Consider the following 24404-nt stretch of genomic DNA (forward strand, 5'->3'; position numbering starts at 1 on the left):
TGTATACCCACTGTATATTGTATATCTGCTCATTCTCTTATAGCTCTATGCTCACTCTACCTAGTTGTATATAATGTATGTAAACTTATTTTAAACTCTGCTGTCTGTATTCTGTCTCTAAATGTTCTGTCTCTCTAGCAGCACAATATCAACAAGTACAACTCTGAGTATGTGTAAATGTCATTGGCAATGATTAAAGGTGATTCTGATTCTGAACGGCGTCCATCTGGTTTCCATGACAAACCCATTAACCCTTGGGCTATACCAGTCAGCCAATCACTAAGCTGAGCGATCAATCAGTCCCTAGAGGAGAGCAGGGCATTGTGGGAACTGGGAATGTAAATGTCCTTCCTGTCACCTTCAGGCCAGAGATCACCAGGGGCAACCTTCGACCAGCCAGCCTATCAGTGACCTGCTTGTTAAGAGGTCATCTTTAACAGCCCAGAGGACAGTAGCAGAAACAGTACACTATAACTCCCAACAGCGATACACACAGCCACACATGTACACATCTCAGCAAAATTTGAGTGCATTACTATGAACTGCTGATGATAAGATAAACCAGCCTTGAGACTTGATAAAATACATGCATGTAACTCTGCATTACATTGCTGTATCTAACAACCTAATCCTGATTCAACCAAGGGCCACCTTCACAAATAAGCATAATGCTAATAATGACAAAACTCTGAGAAAATCCTCTTGTGTTGTTAGTACATAACCAGGAAACAATAGGCCTGCACATACAGAAGTTTACTAGTGATCCTGTGCTATTAGACTTCCACCTCTAACTATGCAGAGACACATGGGATTACTATTAATACACACTGGCTGCTCCAATGACTGTCATTGATGAGATAACAGGAGAGCTCAGACACCACCCACACGGATATACAGGCATTGTTAACATGCGATCAAGTGGTATTAATGGAAGCTTTCCACAACAGAGTATTATTTGTTTATTTAAAGCTTTATTTAGCCTGAAAATGAACTGAGAAACTAATTCTATTGTTTTACAATGATACAGTACGAGATGAACCTCCCAGACAGTCGAAGCCCTGCAGCCCTCACTAAAGCTACCATCATGGCTGTCAGCAAATAACCTCATTATCCCATGCATACACACTCCTTTGTAACTGGTGTTGAGTGTGTTTGTGTGTGTGTTTGAACTGGGAGTGTGTCTGTACTACTGTCTGAGTGCCCTACCTGTTTGTGCTGGGCTCTCTGCTTGCTCTCTGGGCTGTCTCCTTTTGATGACGACGACTGTTGCCGTAGCCGCGCCCCGTTGCCGGGCCAGTCGGGGGACGACATCATGCTGCTGCTGGAGGGGCGCGGGTAGGGCCCGCTGTTGAGCAGGTTTGGGGGCGTGCGGCCCCTGGTGACGGTGGTCTGTGGAGGGGGCTGGTCTATCCTGCGCTGGGGGCCGGCGCTATTCTGTCTGGGCACGGTGGGCTGGTGCTGGGCCTCTGTGAGTGACAGCTGCCTCCGTGTGCCTATGAACTCCCCCGAACGACGGGCATACTCCTCCATGCTGCTCCCCCCACCTCCTACTCCGTGGTTCAGGAAGGAGTTGTGTATCCCCCCTCCCCCTCCTGGCCCATCCTCATTGTTGCTATGGGAACTGTGGGAGCTGTGGCCCTCAGAACCCGAGTCGACCAGGCCCCGCGGCGACAAGGGCAGCCCTGCCGCCATCTGGTAGACAGGGTTCTGGAAGGACAGGGGGGCTAGAAGCTGAGCAGGTCTGCCTGGGGCGCTCTCCGATCCGGGGGTGGTGGGGGTCTGGACGGGCCTTCTCAGAGTAGGACCTCCAGTGATGTTCCCCTGGGGGGTTCGGGCCGACCACACTCCCCCAGGAACGATGCCCTCTCCCAGGCCGTCTGACGGGCCAGGGCCTGGGCCACTCTCTAAGCTGCGGGGGTCCTGGAGGTCCACCATGGACAGGCTCTTGCTGCCGTTGGCTATGCCCAGGTCGGGCTCATTGGATTCAGAGTAGCTAGAGCTGCGGGCCGGGGTGGGCTGGATCCCAGCGTTCCTGGTGACAAAGAAGAGTTCCTTGTTCTCCGGGGTGGGGGAGGGTAACCGGGTGAAGTCCACCAACCTGAGAGAGAGAGAGAGAGAGAGAGAGAGAGAGAGAGAGAGAGAGAGAGAGAGTTATAGAACCAATTGCTCTATATGGCAGTGATGTATGGGGTCCAATCTCTAACAATGAATTTACCAAATGGGACAAACATCCAATTGAAGTATTGCATGCAGTTTGCAAGACTGTATTGCAAGTGCAAAGAAAAACTCCAAATAACGCATGTGGAGCAGAATTGAGCCAATACACCTGCCACAACCTGAGGGACAGCCAGTGAAAAGTGCGAAGTAATGTCGATAATATTTCCCATCTCGTTTTGTTTTATCTTTCATACCATGTCATGTGTCTTCTCAGTCATGAGAGAGAGACTGTCTTTTCAGTTATGTTGACACTGGTCTACTACCATTGCCTTAATGTATTGTTGTTCTGATTAATGTTGTTGTTGTTGTTGTGGTTGTTGTTAATGGTAATCCCATGTCCACTACTACTATTATTATTGCTGTTGGTCCCACCATTTATTTATATATAAATATATTTTATTTATATTTTTCAATATGCATACTTGACAATGTAAGTAATAATGAACTTGTCATGTCAATAAAGTCAATTGAATTGACTTGAGAAAGAGAGAGAGAGAGAGAGAGAGAGAGGTGAGAGGGAAGAGGGAAGAAGAGAGGGATTGAGTGACAGAGAGAAAGATAGAGGAAGATGTTGATGTGCTGTATCTATTACTCCTTAAAGACATGAAAACATGACAAGTCAAACCCTTCATCCCACACATGAAACACTTAAGTGTCAAACCCCAATTTTATTTTATTTAACCTTTTAGCAGGGAGTCCTATTGAGGCCAAGGGCTCTTTTTCAAGGGAGCCCTGCACTCATCCTACATAACAGGACACGGGAATAGAAACAGCAGCCCAACAGGACACATGGTATAGAACCACAGCCCAACAGGACACATGGTATAGAACCACAGCCCAACAGGACACATGGTATAGAACCACAGCCCAACAGGACACATGGTATAGAACCACAGCCCAACAGGACACATGGTATAGAAACAGCAACTTAACAGGACACATGGTATAGAAACAGCAGCCCAACAGGACACATGGTATAGAACCACAGCCCAACAGGACACATGGTATAGAACCACAGCCCAACAGGACACATGGTATAGAATCACAGCCCAACAGGACACATGGTATAGAACCACAGCCCAACAGGACACATGGTATAGAACCACAGCCCAACAGGACACATGGTATAGAACCACAGCCCAACAGGACACATGGTATAGAACCACAGCCCAACAGGACACATGGTATAGAACCACAGCCCAACAGGACACATGGTATAGAACCACAGCCCAACAGGACACATGGTATAGAACCACAGCCCAACAGGACACATGGTATAGAACCACAGCCCAACAGGACACATGGTATAGAACCACAGCCCAACAGGACACATGGTATAGAACCACAGCCCAACAGGACACATGGTATAGAACCACAGCCCAACAGGACACATGGTATAGAACCACAGCCCAACAGGACACATGGTATAGAACCACAGCCCAACAGGACACATGGTATAGAACCACAGCCCAACAGGACACATGGTATAGAACCACAGCCCAACAGGACACATGGTATAGAACCACAGCCCAACAGGACACATGGTATAGAAACAGCAACAACAGGACACATGGTATAGAACCACAGCCCAACAGGACACATGGTATAGAAACAGCAGCCCATCAGTAGAGGATGTGAGTCATATAGCTAGTTAAGTGACCCGCACTCATCCTCCCTTCTCTCCTTCACCACCAAGTCTACAGCTTTATTGTCTGACAATTACCTGGACAGACACAATTTATGTTCCCATAATCTCTCTCTCTCTCTCTCTCTCTCTCTCATTAATACTCTCTCTCTCCCTAAACCTCTATTTTCTACATACGACTGCTCGCTCTCTCTCCTTCCCTCTCTCCCTCTCTCTGTGAATGTGGTGTAATTAAGAAGGACTGCTAGAATGCTAGACTCGTTCACTCCAGCCTCCATAAATCTGACTGGGGTTGCAGGTTCACTGCCAGCCTGATGAGAAGGGGAAGAAGGGGCATATTAGCGTGGCCTGATAAAGTGGGCTCGTCAATTGGATTTGCTCAACTCCTGCGTCTTCCCTCCTCTGTCCTCTCTCGCTTACTTTTGAAAAAGGTCAAAGGTAATCGAGGAGAGGCGGTGAGGATAGGGAACGTGGACGAAAATGCGCCTGTATAAAATGAGACCCTTCTTCAGGCAGATGACGTTTACAGAAGTGGATCCTCAAATAAAAGTGTAAAGTGATAGGAACAACTTAGTTGTGCCAGACATTTATAGATAAAATCACAAGTATCATATGTTTTCTGAAACGTGTGCATGGTTTTCTCCTCAAAAATATAAAGCTGATTCAAAGATAGTGTGGCAGGTATCAAAACACTTGTGCTTCCTTGCCAAAAGGAGGCAATAGAGGAGGGGAGGACCATCTTCCGTTTGCCTACTAATGAACTGAGACCCTCCTTGACTACTCAACCACTTATTGCTTTCTGGGTCACAGAGGAGAGAGGATGGTGGACAGACTTTTGCCCAAACGAGAAAAGCCCCTTAACCATGCTTACCTATACCCTTTCCTTTTTGCTCTCCTTAACGCTTACCCTGTCCTTACCCATACCCCTAGCTTTATCTGTTCTTGTTATCCTAAACCCTTACCCTGTCCTTACCCATACTCCTAGCTTTATCTGTTCTTGTTCTCCTTAACCCTTACCCTCTCCTTACCCATACTCCTAGCTTTATCTGTTCTTGTTCTCCTAAACCCTTACCCTGTCCTTACCCATACCCCTAGCTTTATATGTTCTTGTTCTCCTTAACCCTTACCCTGTCCTTACCCATACTCCTAGCTTTATCTGTTCTTGTTCTCCTTAACCCTTACCCTGTCCTTACCCATACCCCTAGCTTTATCTGTTCTTGTTCTCCTTAACCCTTACCCTGTCCTTACCCATACTCCTAGCTTTATCTGTTCTTGTTCTCCTTAACCCTTACCCTGTCCTTACCCATACTCCTAGCTTTATCTGTCTTGTTCTCCTTAACCCTTACCCTGTCCTTACCCATACCACTAGCTTTATCTGTTCTTGTTCTTCCTAACCTTTACCCTGTCCTTACCCATACCCCTAGCTTTATCTGTTCTTGTTCTCCTTAACGCTTACCCTGTCCTTACCCATACCACTAGCTTTATCTGTTCTTGTTCTTCTTAACCCTTACCCTGTCCTTACCCATACCCCTAGCTTTATCTGTTCTTGTTCTCCTTAACCCTTACCCTGTCCTTACCCATACTCCTAGCTTTATCTGTTCTTGTTCTCCTTAACCCTTACCCTGTCCTTACCCATACTCCTAGCTTTATCTGTCTTGTTCTCCTTAACCCTTACCCTGTCCTTACCCATACCACTAGCTTTATCTGTTCTTGTTCTTCCTAACCTTTACCCTGTCCTTACCCATACCCCTAGCTTTATCTGTTCTTGTTCTCCTTAACGCTTACCCTGTCCTTACCCATACCACTAGCTTTATCTGTTCTTGTTCTTCTTAACCCTTACCCTGTCCTTACCCATACCCCTAGCTTTATCTGTTCTTGTTCTTCTTAACCCTTACCCTGTCCTTACCCATACCACTAGCTTTATCTGTTCTTGTTCTCCTTAACCCTTACCCTGTCCTTACCCATACCCCTAGCTTTATCTGTTCTTGTTCTTCTTAACCCTTACCCTGTCCTTACCCATACCACTAGCTTTATCTGTTCTTGTTCTCCTTAACCCTTACCCTGTCCTTACCCATACCACTAGCTTTATCTGTTCTTGTTCTTCTTAACCCTTACCCTGTCCTTATCCATACCCCTAGCTTTATATGTTCTTGTTCTCCTTAACCCTTACCCTGTCCTTACCCATACCCCTAGCTTTATCTGTTCTTGTTCTTCTTAACCCTTACCCCACCCTCATTCCCTTTATTTTATCCCAAACCCTGTCCTTACCCTGGAAGGTCATTGTCGATGACCATCTTCTGTAGGCCGGTGGAGATGCTGCAGCCTGCCCCGGCATTGGGCGGTGACCCCATACGGTCAGAGGAGGACGGAGGGGTCATGCTCATGGTCATGCTGGACGGGTTGTTCAGCGCTGTGTTCACCTCCCGGAGGATCCTGGGTAGGGGGCCAAGCTTGGAGGCGGAGCTCTGAGGGTTAAAGAGGGGTTCAAGGTCAGAGATGGGGTCAGCGGGTCATGGTCGCTCTGTGTAGAAGTTGAGGCCTTTGGACACAGGTCTAGGATCAGCTTTAATCCTTTCCAAACCTAATAACTCATTAGGGCGGGGCAGTATGGGAGATGCAAGACTGGCCTTGTTTGGGGCAAACTTCCTCCTACTTAGGTTCACTGTTAATCTGTGTATTCATGGCATCCGTCCCAGCTTTCTACTCTACTGTTTGAACCCATTTATGCATTCATGTGGCAATTTTGTAACATTTACATGCACTGACTTAAACCTTGGATATCAGTAGAGACCTCCCTGTGCCTGTATCAGACAGTGAGCCTGGCTGGGGTATTCTTGTTCCCATTACAGAGAGCTAATCTCCCTCTGATTATGTCCTTCAGTCTGAATAATGAAACAGGCCGGCCTCAGAGGCTTGAAGGACTTTATTTTGGTTGGAGACGGACGGGAGTGCTGTCCTCAGTGAGGATGGGATGCAGCACACAGAGTCTGTGGGCTTTGCCCCCAATATACCTAGTAATTAACACGCTGGGATGGCTCTCCATGCGGATCCATGGCTAATGCACTAGGTGTCCCTACAAATCCATTTGGATGCCTCCCACATAAACATAGTGTTGTATATCTATGTCCTCCCAGGCACTCAGAGCATTCCAATAGAGCACTCAGTCTCACAGCAGTCGTTGTATTATGTAAGCAATAGCGTGCTGTACACATGATTGAATCTAGTTAGGTTAACATGCTACTGCTCGCAGTACATTACAAAATGCAGAAGGGCTGTGCTGATAATATTATTATGTATTTAGTCCTGACTTCATGACCTGACCAGGGGAAAACTCCAGGCTAGTTATAGAGGTTACAACTAGGGACCTGGAGTTGTTCCTAATCAGTTAACATAGTCAGGATAAACTTGGGGCCTGGAGTCTTGGAAAAAGCTCCTGTCCCTATACAGTATGCTGTATATTTCATGTGACTACTACTATGTCCATTGTATTAGTTGTCATTGCCTGGTCAGCCCTACCGGATCCATGGTAGAGACGACCTCTGACAGCAGGTTGTGCAGGGTGGACAGCTCCCGTCCCAGGTCTATGTAACCTTCGAACCCTGCAGTGTTAGAGATGGTCTCTGGGTTAGAGATCTCCAGCAGGAAGCGCTGCATGTTGGTCCACTCATGTTCCAGGAACTGGTTCATAAAGGACATGTACTCCTCCTTACTGCCAAACCTGGAAGAGTTGGAGGGAGGGATGGGAGGGGAGGGAGAGATAGATAGAGAGGGAGGGAGGGAGGGAGGGAGGGAGGGAGGGAGGGAGGGAGGGAGGGAGGGAGGGAGGGGTGGGAGGGAGAGATAGATAGTGGGATGGATGAGGGAGGGAGGGAGGGAGGGGGAGAGAGAGAGAGAGAGAGAGAGAGAGAGAGAGAGAGAGGGATGGGTGGAGGGTGAAAGGGGGAGGGAGAGAGAGAGAGGAGAGAGAGAGAGAGAGAGAGAGAGAGAGAGAGAGAGAGAGAGAGAGCGCGAGAGAGATAGGGAGGGAGAGATAGGTTGAGTATATAGAACACATACTCTCTCTCAAACCCACACACGCACTCAACACCAATACACACACTCCATAAACCCACACACACACTCACTTGGCGAAGTTGGCCAGGTTCTGCGTGACCTTGGCGATGAGTGTGAGTGTGCGTGCGGTGCGGTCATCAGGGTATTCCTGCATCAGGTTGAAAAGCGACGGGGACATAACGGCCGGACACAGGAAACGCAGGAACAGAGACGCGCTGATCAGACGCTCGCTGATGTCCGGTCGCCCCCGGCTACTGCACTCCTGTCGCCACGATGCAAACACCTCCTTGAGTTCCCGTGGAAACACACTGCAGGGGGAGGGAAAAGAGGTGCTAACAGCAATATGGAGGTAGGTACACTTTCCACACACCTATTTATTTTCACCCGCATATTACAGAGCTCCAGAGAGCTACAGAGAGCTATACTTTATGCTGTTTGAACAGGTGAATTTAGGTCCTGCATAGCAACTATAGAACAGCTGACAGTAAGCGCTGAAAGCATTGGAGGAATGTCCACCAATGGCCATATCACTATGGTATGAATTTATAAACACATGGCAACAACACATTTTATTGGTAATGCATTGTGGGTGGTGTCCCAGAAGTTACCAGTAGGAGTTGATGATCTTGCAGAAGGCCAGCTCGCAGCACATCTTCAGGTTGCTCTGGTGCTCCTGCAGGTCATTGGACGAACACTTGGACGGGTCCACCTCACAGTTCTCATCTGACTCATACAACGCCTTGATAAACTCACCTGTAACACAGGGAGAGAAAGACAAGTCAGACACTAACATTCAGTCAACTCACCTACAACACAGGGAGAGAAAGACAAGTCAGACACTAACATTCAGTCAACTCACCTACAACACAGGGAGAGAAAGACACAGTCAGACACTAACATTCAGTCAACTCACCTACAACACAGGGAGAGAAAGACAAGTCAGACACTAACATTCAGTCAACTCACCTACAACACAGGGAGAGAAAAACAAGTCAGACACTAACATTCAGTCAACTCACCTACAACACAGGGAGAGAAAGACAAGTCAGACACTAACATTCAGTCAACTCACCTACAACACAGGGAGAGAAAAACAAGTCAGACACTAACATTCAGTCAACTCACCTACAACACAGGGAGAGAAAAACAAGTCAGACAGTAACATTCAGTCAACTCACCTACAACACAGGGAGAGAAAAACAAGTCAGACAGTAACATTCAGTCAACTCAGGTATAACACAGGGAGAGAGACACAGGCAGACACTAACATTCAGTCAACTTCAACTCAGCTACAACACAGGGAGAGAAAAACAAGTCAGAAACTAACATTCAGTCAACTCAGGTATAACACAGGGAGAGAGAGACACAGGCAGACAGTAACATTCAGTCAACGTCAACTCAGCTACAACACAGGGAGAGAAAAACAAGTCAGACACTAACATTCAGTCAACTCAGGTATAACACAGGGAGAGAGAGACACAGGCAGACACTAACATTCAGTCAACGTCAACTCAGCTACAACACAGGGAGAGAAAAACAAGTCAGACACTAACATTCAGTCAACTCAGGTACAACACAGGGAGAGAGAGACACAGGCAGACAGTAACATTCAGTCAACTTCAACTCAGCTACAACACAGGGAGAGAGAGACAGGCAGACAGTAACATTCAGTCAACTCAGCTACAACACAGGGAGAGAGAGACACAGGCAGACAGTAACATCAGTCAACTTCAACTCAGGTACAACACAGGGAGAGAGAGACACAGGCAGACAGTAACATTCAGTCAACTCAGGTATAACACAGGGAGAGAGAGACATAGGCAGACAGTAATATTCAGTCAACTTCAACTCAGCTACAACACAGGGAGAGAGAGACACAGTCAGACAGTAACATTCAGTCAACTTCAACTCAGCTACAACACAGGGAGAGAGAGACACAGGCAGACAGTAACATTCAGTCAACTGCAACTCAGCTACAACACAGGGAGAGAGAGACAAAGGCAGACAGTAACATTCAGTCAACTCAGCTACAACACAGGGAGAGAGAGACAAAGGCAGACAGTAACATTCAGTCAACTCAGCTACAACACAGGGAGGGAGAGACACAGGCAGACAGTAACATTCAGTCAACTCATGTACAACACAGGGAGAGAGAGACACAGTCAGACAGTAACATTCAGTCAACTCAGGTATAACACAGGGAGAGAGAGACACAGGCAGACACTAACTTTCAGTCAACTTCAACTCAGCTACAACACAGGGAGAGAAAAACAAGTCAGACACTAACATTCAGTCAACTCAGGTATAACACAGGGAGAGAGAGACACAGGCAGACACTAACATTCAGTCAACGTCAACTCAGCTACAACACAGGGAGAGAAAAACAAGTCAGACACTAACATTCAGTCAACTCAGGTACAACACAGGGAGAGAGAGACACAGGCAGACAGTAACATTCAGTCAACTTCAACTCAGCTACAACACAGGGAGAGAGAGACAGGCAGACAGTAACATTCAGTCAACTCAGCTACAACACAGTGAGAGAGAGACACAGGCAGACAGTAACATCAGTCAACTTCAACTCAGGTACAACACAGGGAGAGAGAGACACAGGCAGACAGTAACATTCAGTCAACTCAGGTATAACACAGGGAGAGAGAGAGACACAGGCAGACAGTAACATTCAGTCAACTCAGGTATAACACAGGGAGAGAGAGAGACACAGGCAGACAGTAACATTCAGTCAACTCAGGTATAACACAGGGAGAGAGAGACACAGGCAGACAGTAATATTCAGTCAACTTCAACTCAGCTACAACACAGGGAGAGAGAGACACAGTCAGACAGTAACATTCAGTCAACTTCAACTCAGCTACAACACAGGGAGAGAGAGACACAGGCAGACAGTAACATTCAGTCAACTTCAACTCAGGTACAACACAGGGAGAGAGAGACACAGGCAGACAGTAACATTCTGTCAACTCAGGTACAACACAGGAAGAGAGAGACACAGACAGACAATAACATTCAGTCAACTCAGGTACAACACAGGGAGGGAGAGACACAGGCAGACAGTAACATTCAGTCAACTCATGTACAACACAGGGAGAGAGAGACACAGTCAGACAGTAACATTCAGTCAACTCATGTACAACACAGGGAGAGACACAGTCAGACAGTAACATTCAGTCAACTCATGTACAACACAGGGAGAGAGAGACACAGTCAGACAGTAACATTCAGTCAACTCATGTACAACACAGGGAGAGAGAGACACAGGCAGAGAGTAACATTCAGTCAACTCGGGTACAACACAGGGAGGGAGAGACACAGGCAGACAGTAACATTCAGTCAACTCAGCTACAACACAGGGAGAGAGAGACACAGTCAGACAGTAACATTCAGTCAACATCAACTCAGCCATAACACAGGGAGAGAGAGACACAGGCAGACAGTAACATTCAGTCAACTTCAACTCAGCTACAACACAGGGAGAGAGAGACACAGGCAGACAGTAACATTCAGTCAACTGCAACTCAGCTACAACACAGGGAGAGAGAGACAAAGGCAGACAGTAACATTCAGTCAACTCAGCTACAACACAGGGAGAGAGGGACAAAGGCAGACAGTAACATTCAGTCAACTCAGCTACAACACAGGGAGGGAGAGACACAGGCAGACAGTAACATTCAGTCAACTCATGTACAACACAGGGAGAGAGAGACACAGTCAGACAGTAACATTCAGTCAACGTCAACTCAGCTACAACACAGGGAGAGAGAGACACAGGCAGACAGTAACATTCAGTCAACTGCAACTCAGCTACAACACAGGGAGAGAGGGACAAAGGCAGACAGTAACATTCAGTCAACTCATGTACAACACAGGGAGGGAGAGACACAGGCAGACAGTAACATTCAGTCAACTCATGTACAACACAGGGAGAGAAAAACAAGTCAGACACTAACATTCAGTCAACTCAGGTATAACACAGGGAGAGAGAGACACAGGCAGACAGTAACATTCAGTCAACGTCAACTCAGCTACAACACAGGGAGAGAAAAACAAGTCAGACACTAACATTCAGTCAACTCAGGTATAACACAGGGAGAGAGAGACACAGGCAGACACTAACATTCAGTCAACGTCAACTCAGCTACAACACAGGGAGAGAAAAACAAGTCAGACACTAACATTCAGTCAACTCAGGTACAACACAGGGAGAGAGAGACACAGGCAGACAGTAACATTCAGTCAACTTCAACTCAGCTACAACACAGGGAGAGAGAGACAGGCAGACAGTAACATTCAGTCAACTCAGCTACAACACAGGGAGAGAGAGACACAGGCAGACAGTAACATCAGTCAACTTCAACTCAGGTACAACACAGGGAGAGAGAGACACAGGCAGACAGTAACATTCAGTCAACTCAGGTATAACACAGGGAGAGAGAGACATAGGCAGACAGTAATATTCAGTCAACTTCAACTCAGCTACAACACAGGGAGAGAGAGACACAGTCAGACAGTAACATTCAGTCAACTTCAACTCAGCTACAACACAGGGAGAGAGAGACACAGGCAGACAGTAACATTCAGTCAACTGCAACTCAGCTACAACACAGGGAGAGAGAGACAAAGGCAGACAGTAACATTCAGTCAACTCAGCTACAACACAGGGAGAGAGAGACAAAGGCAGACAGTAACATTCAGTCAACTCAGCTACAACACAGGGAGGGAGAGACACAGGCAGACAGTAACATTCAGTCAACTCATGTACAACACAGGGAGAGAGAGACACAGTCAGACAGTAACATTCAGTCAACTCAGGTATAACACAGGGAGAGAGAGACACAGGCAGACACTAACATTCAGTCAACTTCAACTCAGCTACAACACAGGGAGAGAAAAACAAGTCAGACACTAACATTCAGTCAACTCAGGTATAACACAGGGAGAGAGAGACACAGGCAGACACTAATATTCAGTCAACGTCAACTCAGCTACAACACAGGGAGAGAAAAACAAGTCAGACACTAACATTCAGTCAACTCAGGTACAACACAGGGAGAGAGAGACACAGGCAGACAGTAACATTCAGTCAACTTCAACTCAGCTACAACACAGGGAGAGAGAGACAGGCAGACAGTAACATTCAGTCAACTCAGCTACAACACAGTGAGAGAGAGACACAGGCAGACAGTAACATCAGTCAACTTCAACTCAGGTACAACACAGGGAGAGAGAGACACAGGCAGACAGTAACATTCAGTCAACTCAGGTATAACACAGGGAGAGAGAGAGACACATGCAGACAGTAACATTCAGTCAACTCAGGTATAACACAGGGAGAGAGAGAGACACAGGCAGACAGTAACATTCAGTCAACTCAGGTATAACACAGGGAGAGAGAGACACAGGCAGACAGTAATATTCAGTCAACTTCAACTCAGCTACAACACAGGGAGAGAGAGACACAGTCAGACAGTAACATTCAGTCAACTTCAACTCAGCTACAACACAGGGAGAGAGAGACACAGGCAGACAGTAACATTCAGTCAACTTCAACTCAGGTACAACACAGGAGAGAGAGACACAGGCAGACAGTAACATTCTGTCAACTCAGGTACAACACAGGAAGAGAGAGACACAGACAGACAATAACATTCAGTCAACTCAGGTACAACACAGGGAGGGACACAGGCAGACAGTAACATTCAGTCAACTCATGTACAACACAGGGAGAGAGAGACACAGTCAGACAGTAACATTCAGTCAACTCATGTACAACACAGGGAGAGACACAGTCAGACAGTAACATTCAGTCAACTCATGTACAACACAGGGAGAGAGAGACACAGTCAGACAGTAACATTCAGTCAACTCATGTACAACACAGGGAGAGAGAGACACAGTCAGACAGTAACATTCAGTCAACTCATGTACAACACAGGGAGAGACACAGTCAGACAGTAACATTCAGTCAACTCATGTACAACACAGGGAGAGAGAGACACAGTCAGACAGTAACATTCAGTCAACTCATGTACAAAACAGGGAGAGAGAGACACAGGCAGAGAGTAACATTCAGTCAACTCGGGTACAACACAGGGAGGGAGAGACACAGGCAGACAGTAACATTCAGTCAACTCAGCTACAACACAGGGAGAGAGAGACACAGTCAGACAGTAACATTCAGTCAACATCAACTCAGCCATAACACAGGGAGAGAGAGACACAGGCAGACAGTAACATTCAGTCAACTTCAACTCAGCTACAACACAGGGAGAGAGAGACACAGGCAGACAGTAACATTCAGTCAACTGCAACTCAGCTACAACACAGGGAGAGAGAGACAAAGGCAGACAGTAACATTCAGTCAACTCAGCTACAACACAGGGAGAGAGAGACAAAGGCAGACAGTAACATTCAGTCAACTCAGCTACAACACAGGGAGGGAGAGACACAGGCAGACAGTAACATTCAGTCAACTCATGTACAACACAGGGAGAGAGAGACACAGTCAGACAGTAACATTCAGTCAACGTCAACTCAGCTACAACACAGGGAGAGAAAAACAAGTCAGACACTAACATTCAGTCAACTCAGGTATAACACAGGGAGAGAGAGACACAGGCAGACAGTAACATTCAGTCAACGTCAACTCAGCTACAACACAGGGAGAGAAAAACAAGTCAGACACTAACATTCAGTCAACTCAGGTATAACACAGGGAGAGAGAGACACAGGCAGACACTAACATTCAGTCAACGTCAACTCAGCTACAACACAGGGAGAGAAAAACAAGTCAGACACTAACATTCAGTCAACTCAGGTACAACACAGGGAGAGAGAGACACAGGCAGACAGTAACATTCAGTCAACTTCAACTCAGCTACAACACAGGGAGAGAGAGACAGGCAGACAGTAACATTCAGTCAACTCAGCTACAACACAGGGAGAGAGAGACACAGGCAGACAGTAACATCAGTCAACTTCAACTCAGGTACAACACAGGGAGAGAGAGACACAGGCAGACAGTAACATTCAGTCAACTCAGGTATAACACAGGGAGAGAGAGACATAGGCAGACAGTAATATTCAGTCAACTTCAACTCAGCTACAACACAGGGAGAGAGAGACACAGTCAGACAGTAACATTCAGTCAACTTCAACTCAGCTACAACACAGGGAGAGAGAGACACAGGCAGACAGTAACATTCAGTCAACTGCAACTCAGCTACAACACAGGGAGAGAGAGACAAAGGCAGACAGTAACATTCAGTCAACTCAGCTACAACACAGGGAGAGAGAGACAAAGGCAGACAGTAACATTCAGTCAACTCAGCTACAACACAGGGAGGGAGAGACACAGGCAGACAGTAACATTCAGTCAACTCATGTACAACACAGGGAGAGAGAGACACAGTCAGACAGTAACATTCAGTCAACTCAGGTATAACACAGGGAGAGAGAGACACAGGCAGACACTAACATTCAGTCAACTTCAACTCAGCTACAACACAGGAGAGAAAAACAAGTCAGACACTAACATTCAGTCAACTCAGGTATAACACAGGGAGAGAGAGACACAGGCAGACACTAACATTCAGTCAACGTCAACTCAGCTACAACACAGGGAGAGAAAAACAAGTCAGACACTAACATTCAGTCAACTCAGGTACAACACAGGGAGAGAGAGACACAGGCAGACAGTAACATTCAGTCAACTTCAACTCAGCTACAACACAGGGAGAGAGAGACAGGCAGACAGTAACATTCAGTCAACTCAGCTACAACACAGTGAGAGAGAGACACAGGCAGACAGTAACATCAGTCAACTTCAACTCAGGTACAACACAGGGAGAGAGAGACACAGGCAGACAGTAACATTCAGTCAACTCAGCTACAACACAGGGAGAGAGAGACACAGGCAGACAGTAACATCAGTCAACTTCAACTCAGGTACAACACAGGGAGAGAGAGAGACACAGGCAGACAGTAACATTCAGTCAACTCAGGTATAACACAGGGAGAGAGAGAGACACAGGCAGACAGTAACATTCAGTCAACTCAGGTATAACACAGGGAGAGAGAGACACAGGCAGACAGTAATATTCAGTCAACTTCAACTCAGCTACAACACAGGGAGAGAGAGACACAGTCAGACAGTAACATTCAGTCAACTTCAACTCAGCTACAACACAGGGAGAGAGAGACACAGGCAGACAGTAACATTCAGTCAACTTCAACTCAGGTACAACACAGGGAGAGAGAGACACAGGCAGACAGTAACATTCTGTCAACTCAGGTACAACACAGGAAGAGAGAGACACAGACAGACAATAACATTCAGTCAACTCAGGTACAACACAGGGAGGGAGAGACACAGGCAGACAGTAACATTCAGTCAACTCATGTACAACACAGGGAGAGAGAGACACAGTCAGACAGTAACATTCAGTCAACTCATGTACAACACAGGGAGAGACACAGTCAGACAGTAACATTCAGTCAACTCATGTACAACACAGGGAGAGAGAGACACAGTCAGACAGTAACATTCAGTCAACTCATGTACAACACAGGGAGAGAGAGACACAGGCAGAGAGTAACATTCAGTCAACTCGGGTACAACACAGGGAGGGAGAGACACAGGCAGACAGTAACATTCAGTCAACTCAGCTACAACACAGGGAGAGAGAGACACAGTCAGACAGTAACATTCAGTCAACATCAACTCAGCCATAACACAGGGAGAGAGAGACAGAGGCAGACAGTAACATTCAGTCAACATCAACTCAGCTACAACACAGGGAGAGAGAGACACAGGCAGACAGTAACATTCAGTCAACTCAGGTATAACACAGGGAGAGAGAGACATAGGCAGACAGTAATATTCAGTCAACTTCAACTCAGCTACAACACAGGGAGAGAGAGACACAGTCAGACAGTAACATTCAGTCAACTTCAACTCAGCTACAACACAGGGAGAGAGAGACACAGGCAGACAGTAACATTCAGTCAACTGCAACTCAGCTACAACACAGGGAGAGAGAGACAAAGGCAGACAGTAACATTCAGTCAACTCAGCTACAACACAGGGAGAGAGAGACAAAGGCAGACAGTAACATTCAGTCAACTCAGCTACAACACAGGGAGGGAGAGACACAGGCAGACAGTAACATTCAGTCAACTCATGTACAACACAGGGAGAGAGAGACACAGTCAGACAGTAACATTCAGTCAACTCAGGTATAACACAGGGAGAGAGAGACACAGGCAGACACTAACATTCAGTCAACTTCAACTCAGCTACAACACAGGGAGAGAAAAACAAGTCAGACACTAACATTCAGTCAACTCAGGTATAACACAGGGAGAGAGAGACACAGGCAGACACTAACATTCAGTCAACGTCAACTCAGCTACAACACAGGGAGAGAAAAACAAGTCAGACACTAACATTCAGTCAACTCAGGTACAACACAGGGAGAGAGAGACACAGGCAGACAGTAACATTCAGTCAACGTCAACTCAGCTACAACACAGGGAGAGAAAAACAAGTCAGACACTAACATTCAGTCAACTCAGGTATAACACAGGGAGAGAGAGACACAGGCAGACACTAACATTCAGTCAACGTCAACTCAGCTACAACACAGGGAGAGAAAAACAAGTCAGACACTAACATTCAGTCAACTCAGGTACAACACAGGGAGAGAGAGACACAGGCAGACAGTAACATTCAGTCAACTTCAACTCAGCTACAACACAGGGAGAGAGAGACAGGCAGACAGTAACATTCAGTCAACTCAGCTACAACACAGGGAGAGAGAGACACAGGCAGACAGTAACATCAGTCAACTTCAACTCAGGTACAACACAGGGAGAGAGAGACACAGGCAGACAGTAACATTCAGTCAACTCAGGTATAACACAGGGAGAGAGAGACATAGGCAGACAGTAATATTCAGTCAACTTCAACTCAGCTACAACACAGGGAGAGAGAGACACAGTCAGACAGTAACATTCAGTCAACTTCAACTCAGCTACAACACAGGGAGAGAGAGACACAGGCAGACAGTAACATTCAGTCAACTGCAACTCAGCTACAACACAGGGAGAGAGAGACAAAGGCAGACAGTAACATTCAGTCAACTCAGCTACAACACAGGGAGAGAGAGACAAAGGCAGACAGTAACATTCAGTCAACTCAGCTACAACACAGGGAGGGAGAGACACAGGCAGACAGTAACATTCAGTCAACTCATGTACAACACAGGGAGAGAGAGACACAGTCAGACAGTAACATTCAGTCAACTCAGGTATAACACAGGGAGAGAGAGACACAGGCAGACACTAACATTCAGTCAACTTCAACTCAGCTACAACACAGGGAGAGAAAAACAAGTCAGACACTAACATTCAGTCAACTCAGGTATAACACAGGGAGAGAGAGACACAGGCAGACACTAACATTCAGTCAACGTCAACTCAGCTACAACACAGGGAGAGAAAAACAAGTCAGACACTAACATTCAGTCAACTCAGGTACAACACAGGGAGAGAGAGACACAGGCAGACAGTAACATTCAGTCAACTTCAACTCAGCTACAACACAGGGAGAGAGAGACAGGCAGACAGTAACATTCAGTCAACTCAGCTACAACACAGTGAGAGAGAGACACAGGCAGACAGTAACATCAGTCAACTTCAACTCAGGTACAACACAGGGAGAGAGAGACACAGGCAGACAGTAACATTCAGTCAACTCAGGTATAACACAGGAGAGAGAGAGACACAGGCAGACAGTAACATTCAGTCAACTCAGGTATAACACAGGGAGAGAGAGAGACACAGGCAGACAGTAACATTCAGTCAACTCAGGTATAACACAGGGAGAGAGAGACACAGGCAGACAGTAATATTCAGTCAACTTCAACTCAGCTACAACACAGGGAGAGAGAGACACAGTCAGACAGTAACATTCAGTCAACTTCAACTCAGCTACAACACAGGGAGAGAGAGACACAGGCAGACAGTAACATTCAGTCAACTTCAACTCAGGTACAACACAGGGAGAGAGAGACACAGGCAGACAGTAACATTCTGTCAACTCAGGTACAACACAGGAAGAGAGAGACACAGACAGACAATAACATTCAGTCAACTCAGGTACAACACAGGGAGGGAGAGACACAGGCAGACAGTAACATTCAGTCAACTCATGTACAACACAGGGAGAGAGAGACACAGTCAGACAGTAACATTCAGTCAACTCATGTACAACACAGGGAGAGAGAGACACAGTCAGACAGTAACATTCAGTCAACTCATGTACAACACAGGGAGAGAGAGACACAGTCAGACAGTAACATTCAGTCAACTCATGTACAACACAGGGAGAGAGAGACACAGGCAGAGAGTAACATTCAGTCAACTCGGGTACAACACAGGGAGGGAGAGACACAGGCAGACAGTAACATTCAGTCAACTCAGCTACAACACAGGGAGAGAGAGACACAGTCAGACAGTAACATTCAGTCAACATCAACTCAGCCATAACACAGGGAGAGAGAGACAGAGGCAGACAGTAACATTCAGTCAACATCAACTCAGCTACAACACAGGGAGAGAGAGACACAGGCAGACAGTAACATTCAGTCAACTCAGGTATAACACAGGGAGAGAGAGACATAGGCAGACAGTAATATTCAGTCAACTTCAACTCAGCTACAACACAGGGAGAGAGAGACACAGTCAGACAGTAACATTCAGTCAACTTCAACTCAGCTACAACACAGGGAGAGAGAGACACAGGCAGACAGTAACATTCAGTCAACTGCAACTCAGCTACAACACAGGGAGAGAGAGACAAAGGCAGACAGTAACATTCAGTCAACTCAGCTACAACACAGGGAGAGAGAGACAAAGGCAGACAGTAACATTCAGTCAACTCAGCTACAACACAGGGAGGGAGAGACACAGGCAGACAGTAACATTCAGTCAACTCATGTACAACACAGGGAGAGAGAGACACAGTCAGACAGTAACATTCAGTCAACTCAGGTATAACACAGGGAGAGAGAGACACAGGCAGACACTAACATTCAGTCAACTTCAACTCAGCTACAACACAGGGAGAGAAAAACAAGTCAGACACTAACATTCAGTCAACTCAGGTATAACACAGGGAGAGAGAGACACAGGCAGACACTAACATTCAGTCAACGTCAACTCAGCTACAACACAGGGAGAGAAAAACAAGTCAGACACTAACATTCAGTCAACTCAGGTACAACACAGGGAGAGAGAGACACAGGCAGACAGTAACATTCAGTCAACTTCAACTCAGCTACAACACAGGGAGAGAGAGACAGGCAGACAGTAACATTCAGTCAACTCAGCTACAACACAGTGAGAGAGAGACACAGGCAGACAGTAACATCAGTCAACTTCAACTCAGGTACAACACAGGGAGAGAGAGACACAGGCAGACAGTAACATTCAGTCAACTTCAACTCAGCTACAACACAGGGAGAGAGAGACAGGCAGACAGTAACATTCAGTCAACTCAGCTACAACACAGTGAGAGAGAGACACAGGCAGACAGTAACATCAGTCAACTTCAACTCAGGTACAACACAGGTGGAGAGAGACACAGGCAGACAGTAACATTCTGTCAACTCAGGTACAACACAGGAAGAGAGAGACACAGACAGACAATAACATTCAGTCAACTCAGGTACAACACAGGGAGGGAGAGACACAGGCAGACAGTAACATTCAGTCAACTCATGTACAACACAGGGAGAGAGAGACACAGTCAGACAGTAACATTCAGTCAACTCATGTACAACACAGGGAGAGACACAGTCAGACAGTAACATTCAGTCAACTCATGTACAACACAGGGAGAGAGAGACACAGTCAGACAGTAACATTCAGTCAACTCATGTACAACACAGGGAGAGAGAGACACAGGCAGAGAGTAACATTCAGTCAACTCGGGTACAACACAGGGAGGGAGAGACACAGGCAGACAGTAACATTCAGTCAACTCAGCTACAACACAGGGAGAGAGAGACACAGTCAGACAGTAACATTCAGTCAACATCAACTCAGCCATAACACAGGGAGAGAGAGACACAGGCAGACAGTAACATTCAGTCAACTTCAACTCAGCTACAACACAGGGAGAGAGAGACACAGGCAGAGAGTAACATTCAGTCAACTCAGCTACAACACAGGGAGAGAGAGACACAGTCAGACAGTAATATTCAGTTAACTCAGCTACAACACAGGGAGAGAGAGACACAGTCAGACAGTAACATTCAGTCAACACAGGTACAACACAGGGAGAGAGAGACACAGTCAGACAGTAACATTCAGTCAACTCAGTTACAACACAGGGAGAGAGAGACACAGTCAGACAGTAATATTCAGTTAACTCAGCTACAACACAGGGAGAGAGAGACACAGTCAGACAGTAACATTCAGTCAACACAGGTACAACACAGGGAGAGAGAGACACAGTCAGACAGTAATATTCAGTTCTTTACTAGATGCTGTTCTTCCACTAACCTCATTGCAACTCCCCTCCAAGTCTCCGACCACTACCTTGTATCCTTTTCCCTCTCGCTCTCATCCAACACTTCCCACACTGCCCCTACTCGGATGGTATCGCGCCGTCCCAACCTTCGCTCTCTCTCCCCCGCTACTCTCTCCTCTTCCATCCTATCATCTCTTCCCTCTGCTCATACCTTCTCCAACCTATCTCCTGATTCTGCCTCCTCAACCCTCCTCTCTTCCCTTTCTGCATCCTTTGACTCTCTATGTCCCCTATCCTCCAGGCTGGCTCGGTCCTCCCCTCCCGCTCCGTGGCTCGATGACTCACTGCGAGCTCACAGAACAGAGCTCCGGGCAGCCGAGCGGAAATGGAGGAAAACTCGCCTCCCTGCGGACCTGGCATCCTTTCACTCCCTCCTCTCTACATTTTCCTCCACTGTCTCTGCTGCTAAAGCCACTTTCTAGCACTCTAAATTCCAAGCATCTGCCTCTAACCCTAGGAAGCTCTTTGCCACCTTCTCCTCCCTCCTGAATCCCCCCCCCCCCCCCCCTCCTCCCTCTCTGCAGATGACTTCGTCAACCATTTTGAAAAGAAGGTCGACGACATCCGATCCTCGTTTGCTAAGTCAAACGACACCGCTGGTTCTGCTCACACTGCCCTACCCTGTGCTCTGACCTCTTTCTCCCCTCTCTCCAGATGAAATCTCGCTTCTTGTGACGGCCGGCCGCCCAACAACCTGCCCGCTTGACCCTATCCCCTCCTCTCTTCTCCAGACCATTTCCGGAGACCTTCTCCCTTACCTCACCTCGCTCATCAACTCATCCCTGACCGCTGGCTACGTCCCTTCCGTCTTCAAGAGAGCGAGAGTTGCACCCCTTCTGAAAAAACCTACACTCGATCCCTCCGATGTCAACAACTACAGACCAGTATCCCTTCTTTCTTTTCTCTCCAAAACTCTTGAACGTGCCGTCCTTGGCCAGCTCTCCCGCTATCTCTCTCAGAATGACCTTCTTGATCCAAATCAGTCAGGTTTCAAGACTAGTCATTCAACTGAGACTGCTCTTCTCTGTATCACGGAGGCGCTCCGCACTGCTAAAGCCAACTCTCTCTCCTCTGCTCTCATCCTTCTAGACCTATCGGCTGCCTTCGATACTGTGAACCATCAGATCCTCCTCTCCAGCCTCTCCGAGTTGGGCAGAGCGCGGCCCACGCTTGGATTGCGTCCTACCTGACAGGTCGCTCCTACCAGGTGGCGTGGCGAGAATCTGTCTCCTCGCCACGCGCTCTCACCACTGGTGTCCCCCAGGGCTCTGTTCTAGGCCCTCTCCTATTCTCGCTATACACCAAGTCACTTGGCTCTGTCATAACCTCACATGGTCTCTCCTATCATTGCTATGCAGACGACACACAATTAATCTTCTCCTTTCCCCCTTCTGATGACCAGGTGGCGAATCGCATCTCTGCATGTCTGGCAGACATATCAGTGTGGATGACGGATCACCACCTCAAGCTGAACCTCGGCAAGACGGAGCTGCTCTTCCTCCCGGGGAAGGACTGCCCGTTCCATGATCTCGCCATCACGGTTGACAACTCCATTGTGTCCTCCTCCCAGAGCGCTAAGAACCTTGGCGTGATCCTGGACAACACCCTGTCGTTCTCAACCAACATCATGGCGGTGGCCCGTTCCTGTAGGTTCATGCTCTACAACATCCGCAGAGTACGACCCTGCCTCACACAGGAAGCGGCGCAGGTCCTAATCCAGGCACTTGTCATCTCCCGTCTGGATTACTGCAACTCGCTGTTGGCTGGGCTCCCTGCCTGTGCCATTAAACCCCTACAACTCATCCAGAACGCCGCAGCCCGTCTGGTGTTCAACCTTCCCAAGTTCTCTCACGTCACCCCGCTCCTCCGCTCTCTCCACTGGCTTCCAGTTTAAGCTCGCATCCGCTACAAGACCATGGTGCTTGCCTACGGAGCTGTGAGGGGAACGGCACCGCAGTACCTCCAGGCTCTGATCAGGCCCTACACCCAAGCAAGGGCACTGCGGTCATCCACCTCTGGCCTGCTCGCCTCCCTACCACTGAGGAAGTACAGTTCCCGCTCAGCCCAGTCGAAACTGTTCGCTGCTCTGGCCCCCCAATGGTGGAACAAACTCACTCACGACGCCAGGACAGCGGAGTCAATCACCACCTTCCGGAGACACCTGAAACCCCACCTCTTCAAGGAATACCTAGGATAGGATAAGTAATCCTTCTCACCCCCCCCTTAATGATTTAGATGCACTATTGTAAAGTGGCTGTTCCACTGGATGTCAGAAGGTGAATTCACCAATTTGTAAGTCGCTCTGGATAAGAGCGTCTGCTAAATGACTTAAATGTAAATGTAAATGTTAACTCAGCTACAACACAGGGAGAGAGAGACACAGTCAGACAGTAACATTCAGTCAACACAGGTACAACACAGGGAGAGAGAGACACAGTCAGACAGTAACATTCAGTCAACTCAGGTACAACACAGGGAGAGAGAGACACAGGCAGACAGTAATATTCAGTTAACTCAGCTACAACACAGGGAGAGAGAGACACAGGCAGACAGTAACATTCAGACAACTCAGGTACAACACAGGGAGAGAGAGACACAGGCAGACAGTAACATTCCGTCAACTCAGCTACAACACAGGGAGAGAGAGACACAGGCAGACAGTAACATTCAGTCAACTCAGCTACAACACAGGGAGAGAGAGACACAGTCAGACAGTAACATTCAGTCAACTCAGCTACAACACAGGGAGAGAGAGACACAGGCAGACAGTAACATTCCGTCAACTCAGCTACAACACAGGGAGAGAGAGAGACACAGTCAAACAGTAACATTCCGTCAACTCAGCTACAACACAGGGAGAGAGAGACACAGGCA

General features: G+C 47.4%; 1 protein-coding gene across 8 annotated transcripts in view; it reads right to left on the reverse strand.

Annotated features, from left to right (window-relative positions):
- Positions 1 to 24404, reverse strand: part of LOC135518151 (disabled homolog 2-interacting protein-like) — a 286136-nt gene that overhangs the window by 18519 nt on the left and 243213 nt on the right. For all 8 annotated transcript variants that reach the window (XM_064943072.1, XM_064943071.1, XM_064943075.1 and 5 more), the window contains 5 exons: positions 8524 to 8668; positions 7987 to 8223; positions 7379 to 7580; positions 6131 to 6327; positions 1207 to 2098 (listed from right to left, as the gene is read on the reverse strand). In XM_064943072.1, coding sequence (XP_064799144.1) covers positions 1207 to 2098; positions 6131 to 6327; positions 7379 to 7580; positions 7987 to 8223; positions 8524 to 8668 — 1673 coding nt within the window. The remainder of the gene's footprint in view (positions 1 to 1206; positions 2099 to 6130; positions 6328 to 7378; positions 7581 to 7986; positions 8224 to 8523; positions 8669 to 24404) is intronic.

The sequence above is a fragment of the Oncorhynchus masou genome, chromosome 28, assembly GCF_036934945.1.
Source record: "Oncorhynchus masou masou isolate Uvic2021 chromosome 28, UVic_Omas_1.1, whole genome shotgun sequence".
Classification (NCBI taxonomy): Eukaryota; Metazoa; Chordata; class Actinopteri; order Salmoniformes; family Salmonidae; genus Oncorhynchus; species Oncorhynchus masou.